This window comes from Aedes albopictus, chromosome 3 (assembly GCF_035046485.1).
Source record: "Aedes albopictus strain Foshan chromosome 3, AalbF5, whole genome shotgun sequence".
Lineage (NCBI taxonomy): Eukaryota > Metazoa > Arthropoda > Insecta > Diptera > Culicidae > Aedes > Aedes albopictus.
The window spans coordinates 362,439,845-362,449,795 of NC_085138.1; the positions used below are offsets into that span (position 1 = coordinate 362,439,845).

At 42.2% G+C, this 9,951-nt stretch overlaps 2 protein-coding genes across 2 annotated transcripts; both read right to left on the reverse strand.

The window, feature by feature from the left end:
- Window positions 1-6,866: 6,866 nt before the first annotated feature.
- Window positions 6,867-7,562, reverse strand: LOC134290917 (uncharacterized). Its single transcript, XM_062858147.1, has one exon. The coding sequence runs from the start codon at window positions 7,560-7,562 to the stop codon at window positions 6,867-6,869; it is 696 nt and encodes a 231-aa protein (XP_062714131.1).
- A 512-nt stretch (window positions 7,563-8,074) lies between these two features.
- Window positions 8,075-9,581, reverse strand: LOC134290918 (uncharacterized). The gene is made up of 2 exons (XM_062858148.1): window positions 9,029-9,581; window positions 8,075-8,940 (listed from the first exon to the last, which is right to left on the reverse strand). Exon 2 carries the CDS (start codon window positions 8,915-8,917, stop codon window positions 8,075-8,077), a length of 843 nt encoding a protein of 280 aa, XP_062714132.1. The 5' UTR covers window positions 8,918-8,940; window positions 9,029-9,581.
- Window positions 9,582-9,951: the final 370 nt, after the last annotated feature.

The following is a 9,951-nucleotide window of genomic DNA, read 5'->3' on the forward strand; positions in this document are numbered from 1 at the left end:
CAAATCTCATGGTTGAGTTGTTTCACGCGCGATTCTTGACTCGCCCAACTCACCGCCGAAAAAATCATGCACGAGTTGACTCATGAGTTTACTCATAGCTTTATTTCTTGGTGTTCTTGATATTTACATCAAAGTTTTTACGATAGTATGATAGAACAAAAGCAAATCTAGCGTACAACAACATTGAATGCCGTTTAAATTGATTTGAATTCGTTTTACAAGCAAACGAGATTTCGACGCTTGACTCGTGAGAGCGAGATTTTGCATGAAATGTGGAGCCTCGTAGCCGTGCGGTTAGGGTCACCAAGCTTATAATCGCACCATGCTATGGGGTGAGGGTTCGATTCCCGCTTCGGGCGTTGAAACTTTTCGTGAGAATAGTTTCTTCCCCGTTTCCACTGGTGCATGCTCCGTTGTCCGTTGTCTAATGTTAAGTTTAAAACAGTCTGTACAGCCGAAAGCTGAAGACGTTGTCCGTGTCTTTTTTTTTTTTTTTAAATTCTCGCGCATGAGAAAACGATTCAGAATCGCGTGCGAGTGTGCTCACGCAGGAGCGGTTCATGAGCAAGCTTTGAGTGTGAGTTAACCAACACTGCTCGATAGTACGTACATTTTGCCTCGATAGTACGTACACCAAAATTTAGTTATTTTTTAATCTACAAAAATGGGTTCGAATCATTAGTAAACGTATAGCAGAGACTCCGATACCATGAATTTGTGTTATGCAGATTCCTATAACACGGATTATCAGTCCATGGTTTCTCAAACTGTGGGTCGCCGAAAGCACGTCAACTGACAAAAGGGGGTCGCACACATAAAAAGTTTGGGAATTTATAGGCAGTTTCAAAATGTAGCGAAATGGAAGACATGAACGAATAAGTTTGATGTAATGATTGCAGTATTCTTCGCTTTACAGAGATATTTTCTGCCAGTCATAATATCTGGCATCATCATTCTGGCGTTACATCCCAGCTGGGGTGGACTGCTTCTCAGCTTAGTGGTCAATAAGTACTTGGACAGTAATTAACTAGACGTTTTCTTCACCAATAGAACGTTGTGATAAAATAAAATGACACATGATGGTTCTATTTTGTGTGGTAATAAAAAAAAACTAAATTTCTCGGCGAAGATTGCTCTCCAAAACATGAATCAAACCCATCAAGTTACTTATCCAAACCATTGATTTCAGTTCACTTACTTGCTGTTTTTTTTTCGTTTTCCAACAATTAACGTTTTTTTTGCGATACGTATAAAATATTTGACAGTTTTCCATGAGTTCGGAAATTTAAACAACTTTGAGTGCCGTAGGGCACTGCAAGCCGCGGTTGCTAAGGAAAATGTTCTTAGTTTTTGACGTTTCGTGGCTTTGTTGTTTACGATTCGGACTTAAAAAAAAATCGTCAGCTCTCGCATAAGAAAAAATTCGCCAGCTTAACATGAGTGGTTGGGTTTAATTCAAAATGGGGATATGTGTGCGTGTGCTGTTTTATAAGTTGATGGTGGCTTGGTGGCTCACCTCATGGAGTTCCTTCTGGGATTCCACAAGAATTCCATCCGGGACTCCCCTCGAGATTTGTCCACAATTTTTTCCGGGAGGAATCCCGGAAGGAATTTCCGAAAGAATCCTGGAAATATCCCAGAAAGTTTACCTGGTAAAATTATTGTAGGAATCCCAGAAGGAATACTTAAATCAGAAGTAGCTCCCAAAAAAACCGGAAGAAGTTCCTGGAGGTATCTCAGAGAAGCTTTTAGAGGAATACTGAATGAAGTTCTTGTCAGGGATCTTGTAGGATTTTTGGAAGGGTTTTAGAAGGAATTCCTGAAGAATTACCAGAAGATATTCCGGGAAGAATCTCGTATGAAATGCCAGGAATAAATCCTTACGGATTGTTGCAAGGAGTTTTTGAAGGAATCTCGGTAAGAATTTCTGATACAATTTCCGAAAGAACTCCTAGAGAAATTCTGGGTGAAGTTGCTAGAATTTACAGGAATACCGTCTGGAAGCCCAAAAAAATAAATCCAGAGACATCCCGAAAGAAACTGTTCGGAGAATCTCGGATCAAATTCCTGGAGGATTCCGGGGACTTTTTGACTAATTCTGGAAGAAATCTCTTGAAGTCCGAACGTAATTAAAAAGGTCAGAAAACATCAAAACATTCAAAAAAAATTCTTTAGCAACCGCGATTGGCATTATCCTATAGGCTGTACCAATTCAATTGTTTCTGGGTGTACCCGAAATGTGGGATTCGGGGAAAGACATTTCGCTTTCTCGCTTGCTTTAGGGATTTCTTCAAGTTTCTTTCAGTTCCGAAATTCCTCTAAGTGTTGGTTCCGAGATTTCTCCAGGATTTCTGAAGAGATTCCAGGGTCTCTTTCAGAGATTTCTCCAGAGATTCCTTCCGAAACTTTACGAAGAATTTCTTCTGTAATACTTTCGGGACTTCAGGATTTCTTCCTGAATACCTCCAGGAATTTCGTTCCGGGATTTCTCCATGAATTCATTCCAAGATTCCTCCAGAAATTCATTCCGAGATTCCTACAGGATTCATCAAATATTTTTTCCTTGAATTCCTGCAAGAATTCCGTGATTCCTCCAAGACCTCCGGGATACCTCTAGGAATCCCTTCTCGTAAAAAAAATAAACTCTTGGCAATAAATATTGCAAGAGAAAATAATTCTAGAATGTTTCTATAACAAGATATAACCGATCTAGATGGATTTAATTATATCTAGACCAGTTTCGATGGTTCTAAAAGATAATTCAAATAAAATCAATATAAGTTCCCAGAGACGAGATGCCTCTACGAAGCGTCCCCAAAGCACAAGAAGATTTTTCCAATAAAGATAGGACACTAAACAAGCAAAATTACGTAATTAATAATCGGATCCTTAGGCCACATGTATTTTTTTGGCAATCCTGACGTTCTAGAAATAACATTCTTTGATTTGAAAATGAAATTTGAAATAAAAATTTGTGATTCGATAGTACGTACGTTTCGATAGTACGTACACTAAACGAAGCGGTGGTGTACGTATTATCGAGGTATGCCTGTATGGGACTGTTCATAAACCACGTAGACCAACATTTGACCATCTCAGACCCCCCCTCCCCCCTCGTAGACTTTTGTCCATACAAAAATTTTAAAATTTGTATGAAGCGTAGACTTTGGCCAGACCCCCCCCCCTCCCCCCAAAAAGTCTACGTGGTTTATGAACGGCCCCTATATAGAACTGGTTGCTTTTGTGTTGCTCCAAGTTTCTGAGTACGTTACAGCATAGGCTACCCAGCTAACACAAAGTCTTATATGATGTTGAATAGGATGCCGAAGTGAAGGCCATGTGCGTACCTGCCAGTTAATGAAGGTTTTAAGTTTCACTCATTTGAAACAATTAACATAGTCAAAATACATTTCCAATAAAAGTTTACCATACTGGGCTGGAAAAAAATATGCTAATATAACTTTATGTGATTTGTGATTTGTTGTTTGACATTTTTACGATTTGAGACGAACACGGGCCATTTCGCAGGGCATAATTTGTCGCGGGACGTCTGGTCACTTTAGCATATGCTCAACTGTCGAAAAATTGCAAGTGCCGGGGCTGGAATCTAACCCATGACCATCCACTAAAGAAGTGAACGTGTGACCACTGTGCCACGGGCCCGGGTCTACGGGGCCCACAAAAAAAAAATAACCGCTGGCCAAGGCGCAAATAGCACTGTTTTTCAATGAAATATTGAGGTTCACTATATTATCAGTTTTATTTGTGCTAGGTATTCAAAAATTTAGAACCATACGACCAGTTTTATTCCGGTGGATGTCTGGGTCAGGAGTGGCAAAAGTTGCATATCCTTTCGTTTTAAAAGGCCTTATTAGATGAAATAGAAATGATTTGATCTGACAAGTGATTAAATTATTATTGTATTATTGTTGTTGTGTTGTTGTTGTTGTTGTTGTCTGGCATTCTGTATGCTTCCGGCTTCGGCCACCTTCTGGATGCTGAGTTCGCCGTGAAGTGCAGCGAGCTCGTGGTTCATCCTTCTCCGCCACTCACCGTTCTCCTGCACACCGCCGAAAATCGTCCTTAGCACGCGTCGCTCGAAAACTCCGAGTGCTTGCAGGTCCTCCTCGAGAATGGTCTATGTCTCGAGTCCGTAGAGGACCACCGGTCTTATTAGCGTTTTGTACATGGTGCATTAGTTGTGTGATAATCCAGATCCAGATTATTGGGAAGATTCGTGATTGGAATAATTACCGATTCGGATGATAATCGAGACACTGATTCAATAACACGTCGTACACTTCCAAACGCAAATTTTATTATGAATTCAAATTACAGAGTAAAGTCACAGCCTACTGCTTGTGATTGATTCTAAGTATAGCACATCTCCCTTTTTATACAATTCAATGAATTACCATCTACATTACAAAATCTTTATATTTCTCAGGAGTTTTCCGTCCTCTACGCAGTTGTCCTTCACCATCAGCAAACCCAGGATTCGGAACTTCGTCATCTTCGAGAGGAAACCCAGCAAAGTTTTCTTCTTCATTCATAGAAGTTTTCGTAATTTCATCCATACGTTGTTCTTCCACAACTCTTGGTTTATCGTTGATCTTCTTTAAGTGAGCAACGTTCCTTTCGTACGCCACTCCGGTGTCTGTGTCTTCAACAGTTGCTCTGGGGCCAGAACGATCCACTACAGTATACTTGGTTCTGTTAAAAGCTGTCGAGAGTTTGTTCTTTGGTGTAAGGTTCCTCATGAGTACCGTATCTCCCTCGTTGATGTCGGAATCCTTCGCGTGACGTCGAATATCCTCCCTTTCTTTCCCTTTTTGTTTGTTCAAAAAATCTTGATCTCGAAATTCGGAAGATGGTGGAATCGATTCGATATCTTGGATTGTTGGCAATTTTGATCTGATTGTCCTTCCATAACACAATTCTGTTGGAGTCCTACCAGTGGTAGAGTGCGGTGTTGTGTAGTACATAATAAGATAATCTTTCAAGTCTCTTTTCCAGTCTCTGCCTAGTCCATGACTGATTTGCAGTCTCTTTAACAACGAACGGTTTTGTCTTTCAACTAGACCGTTTTCCTGTGGCCAATATGGAGCTGTGTGATTGAGAGTAATGCCGTGAATTTTACAGTACTCTTCAAATTCCCTTCCAACGAACTGCTTGGCGTTGTCGAGTGTAATAGTTCTAGGATACCCTAGACGGGTGAAAATCTTACTGAGGCGTTCGACAGTTTCAGATGCAGTAATGCGAATCATAATTTCAACTTCCTTGTACCTACTATAGTAATCTATGACTACTAGTAGATACTCACCAGTGGGAAGAGGACCCATGAAGTCGATGGCAATATCAACCCATGGTTTTGTAGGTAGATCTCTTCTACTCATCGGCACTGGTCGACACGGAAGACCAACTAATTGACAACCTTCACACGCTGTGCAGTATTCCTTAGTTTCTTTGTCCATGGAAGGCCACCATGCTCTATCCCGCAGTCGACGCTTCATAACAGATTCTCCAGGATGACCTTCATGTGCCAGCTGGACCATTCGTTCGCGTAGCTTTTTGGGAATTACCAACTTATTGCCTCGAACCAAAGTGTCTCCGATGAAACCAAGTTCATTTTGAAAAGGCTCGTAATGTTTTGCCAACGAATTTTTCCAGTGTCCTTCTCGAATACACTCTCTTACGGCGGAAATCTCTGGATCATCTCTGGAAGCTTCCTCGATTTCGCTAACATCTATGGCCACAGATTGTTGTATTGCCAAAACCAAAAACTTGCTATCCTTTTCAAAATCAGTTGCCTTTTCCGAACAAACCAGTCGAGATAGAGAGTCTGCAATATTTCCGCTTCCTTTACGGTATTTGACGGTAAATCTAAATGACTGTAGTCTTAAGACCCACCGTTCGATTCTTGCACAAGGTGTTGATGAGGGGCTGAATATTACTTCAAGTGGTTTGTGATCTGTTTCCAATTCAAACTCTCTACCGATCAAATATTCGGAAAATTTTTCAACTGCCCATACCAATGCCAATGCCTCTTTTTCGGTTTGGCAATACCGTTTTTCAGTGACTGTTAGGCTCTTACTGGCGTAACTGATTATGCGGGGACAATCGTCAGAATCATCTGCAAATTGTACAAGAACTGCACCTAATGCGACTGGCGAGGCATCAGCTATAACCCGGGTACGGAAACAATTATCGAAGAAAGCCAGAGTGTGTGCCTGTGATATCAAGTGCTTCAATTTTTCAAAACTTCTTTGATGCTCGTTTGTCCACCTAAATGGATTAGCATTGCAAATCAGTTCACGCAACGGTGCGGTAGTGGTAGCCAAGTCAGGAATAAATTTGCCAACGTATGTAACCAAGCCCAGAAAACTTCTTACTTCGTCTGAAGAACGAGGTTCGCGGAACTTTTGCAAGGCTTGTACTTTTTGTTCAGTCGGTCTTATTCCATCAGATGAAATGACATGCCCCAGGAAATCAAGCTGTTGCGTCTTAAAGATGCATTTGTCTTGGTTCAACATAATATTGTTCTCCTTCAAGACACAAAGAACTTTGGCCAAAGCAACATTGTGCTCTTCTTCAGTTTCTCCAAAAACAAATATGTCGTCAATGTAGTTAATGACATTCTCGCATCCCGCTAAGATTTGTTCCATGGTTTTTTTGGAACATTTCTGGGGCACAAGAAATGCCGAACATCAGCCTTTTATACCTGAACAGTCCTTTATGGCAAATAAATGTCGTGATGTACCGACTTTGCTCAGCTAATTCAATCTATATTTTGATAATAAAATTTCAACAGTATTAATGTAATTCAATTTCATTATAAAATACTTAATATGTTTTTTTTAGGTTGTCTAGCTTACCTGGTGAAATGCATCTTTGATGTCCAAACGACTGAAGTATTTAGCAGATTTCAACCGAGGAAGGAAACTTTCAAACGTAGGCATCATGTGATGTTCTCGCATGATAGCCTGGTTAGCACGTCGCATGTCCACGCAAAGGCGAAGATCACCATTGTCCTTGACTATTGTTACCAACGGTGAAACCCAGGGTGCTGCTCCAGATACTGGTTCGATGATATCCGCCACAAGTAGTTGATTCAGCTTCTCTTCAATTCGACTGAGAAGTGCTATCGATGGGCGCCTGACTCGTTGAGCTATTGGAGTAACATTTCTGTTGATTGGAATACTCAGCTGGACATTTTTCATCTTTGGGAAAGGTCTATTCCCAGCCGGAACGATGTTGTTGACGGACAGTCCAACCTTCAAAACACCCAGACGCTTCGCAGTATCCTTTCCCAACAACGGCTGAGAACCTCCGTCGATGACATAGAAGATCGTTGTTTCCTGACGTTGGTCGGCTTCGTTTCCAATGCTGAATGTTGTCTCAAGAACGTGTGACACAACTAAAGGCTTTGCTTCACGGCCGTATCCTCGCAAGATCGTGTTCGGGACATGTTTCGGTTTCCAGAAGTTGACCCCTTGGCTGAGCATGCTTCGCCAAGTGTCGTCGTCGATAAGGTTCTGATTACTACCAGAGTCAATCAACATTCTGATCAGTACACCCCCGACATCGACCCAAAGAAATTCATCGCCATCTCCAATGTTGCAAATAAAATTTGAACTGGACTCGCACTCCATAGACGTTATTGCTCTCACATTGTCTGTCTTCATCTTCTTACCAGTTTGATATGGTGTTGGGCCATCATACTTGCTGTAGTAAACGAAAGACGGTGTAACAAAATCTACGTCTATTCGTCACAACAATAGTTACCAGAATGCTCTATCCAATCCCAACTCGATTCCACGAACATTGCTTTCCCCTCTCCTCAGCCCGCTTCGGTTTCACGGGTTCCATCCGAAAAGACGCACTACTACAACCGTAGCCCGTACTGCAATCAGTTGAGCTTTCTTTTTCTTTTATCTCTCCGTCCGCCGCCGCGATGCCGCGCAACGACTCCAAATCGTTTTCTAGATACAAGCTCTCGTTCGGTTTTCGCCCGTTTTGCAGTTAGGGGTGTTCAAACACGATACATGTCTAACTTATACACACAGAGGAATAATTAATAATTTACCATCCTAACTACTATGATACTCACTACACTACACTTGCGTTTCGTCATCGAACGGCAAACACGAGCGAAATGACCAAACTTTCGACATTTCTCGCACTGTTTGTTCCGAGCGGGGCACTGTTGGTCATTTCCGTAATGATTCTTCTGTCCACATCGATAACAAGAACCACTTGTTGATTTGCCATTTCCTGATACACGAAAAACGTCCTGATCTGAACGCGGAGGTACCCGTACCGATGTTTCACCATTATCGTTTCCGGCAATTGCATGAACCTGCTGCTTAATTGATTCGAACGAATTCACAATTCTGGATACTTGCGACAGTGTGAGAGTTTCTTCGTGAAGCAATTTTTCTCTCAACTCCGGCGGCGCATGGTAAATGATTTTGTCGATGACACGCAAATCCCGACTTTCCGCTTCAGTCTTACCGAAATCGCATTTCTTCGCTTGTTCGTTGCATCGCATCAAAAATTTGGTCAATGGTTCACGGGTTCCATCAGACGTTGTTGCCGGTACCATTTTGCAAAATTCGTTCCGTTCATACGAATCATGCTGCTTCGGTGAAAAATGTTCGTCCAGCTTGCCAATCGCCGTTTTAAACGGGTCAATTTCGGCATCCTCTCCAACGTCCGCCCCATCGATCGAGTAAAACAAATCCTGCAGCTCCAATCCACCCTTGGCTAACAATATGTTTTTTAACTTGGTAGCGTTTTTCTCTTCACTGGCCGCCACAATCACTTCAAAATTCCTTTTCCAACGCAACCATTCCTTACGGACTTGCGTATCTGGAAGGTGTTGGAATTTGAATGGACTGATGTTCCAGTTTTCCATCACGGTAGGCGGTGAAACTCGAGCTGAAAAATTCGAAATTTTAACGTCATTGTCGTAACCATAGCAACGGCAATGACCACAAGGGTGTTATTTTGATTATTTTTTTTTTACCTTTTCGATGTTGCTTGTGACGCTTTTTCTCCGGCTCGAGCCTATTTCTACTCTGCGTAGCGGCTTCTCGCCTGTCCTTGCCTTGCGCAACGGAAGTGTTTCTGCTTCCTAGCAGCGGCTGCACGCCTATTCCTGCCCTTACGCAGCGGCTTCACGCCTAGGTTTCTCGAAGCGGCTCGGTGCCTGTCCCTGCTCTACGGCAGCGGAAATAATCTGTTTCTGCACAACGCAGCGGCTTTTGCCTGTTTCCACGTGCTCTCGCCTTTCGAAGTGCTAACACGTGGAAAATTAAATTGAATTCTTTCGCTTCAAATTTAAGCATTTTTTCTTACCTTTACGGTGTGTGGGAACGTTTCACTTACTCGTCGCCAGATGTGATAATCCAGATCCAGATTATTGGGAAGATTCGTGATTGGAATAATTACCGATTCTGATGATAATCGAGACACTGATTCAATAACACGTCGTACACTTCCAAACGCAAATTTTATTATGAATTCAAATTACAGAGTAAAGTCACAGCCTACTGCTTGTGATTGATTCTAAGTATAGCACAAGTTGCATGGGTGAATCTTTTTCGACCGCAGTTTCTTCTGGAGCCTATAGTAGGCCCGACTTCTGCTGATGATGCGCCTCCGAATTTCACGACTCACGTTGTTATCAGCCGTCAGTAAGGATCCGAGATAGACGAATTCCTCCACCACCTCGAAAGTATCCCCGTCTATCGTAACATTACTACCCAGACGGATCCGGTCGTGTTCGGTTCCGCCTACCAGCATGTACTTTGTTTTTGAGGCATTCACCACCAGTCCGACCTTTGCTGCTTCGCGTTTCAGGCGGGTGTACAGCTCTACCACCGTTGCAAATGTTCTGGCAACAATGTCAATCCGCAAAGCACGCAAATTGACCGGATTTTGTGAAAA

What these genes read in the sequence shown, in the direction of transcription:
- LOC134290917 (XM_062858147.1), bottom strand. Translation starts at nt 7,562, where the DNA reads ATGTTGATTGACTCTGGTAGTAATCAGAACCTTATCGACGACGACACT.
- LOC134290918 (XM_062858148.1), bottom strand. Translation starts at nt 8,917, where the DNA reads ATGGAAAACTGGAACATCAGTCCATTCAAATTCCAACACCTTCCAGAT.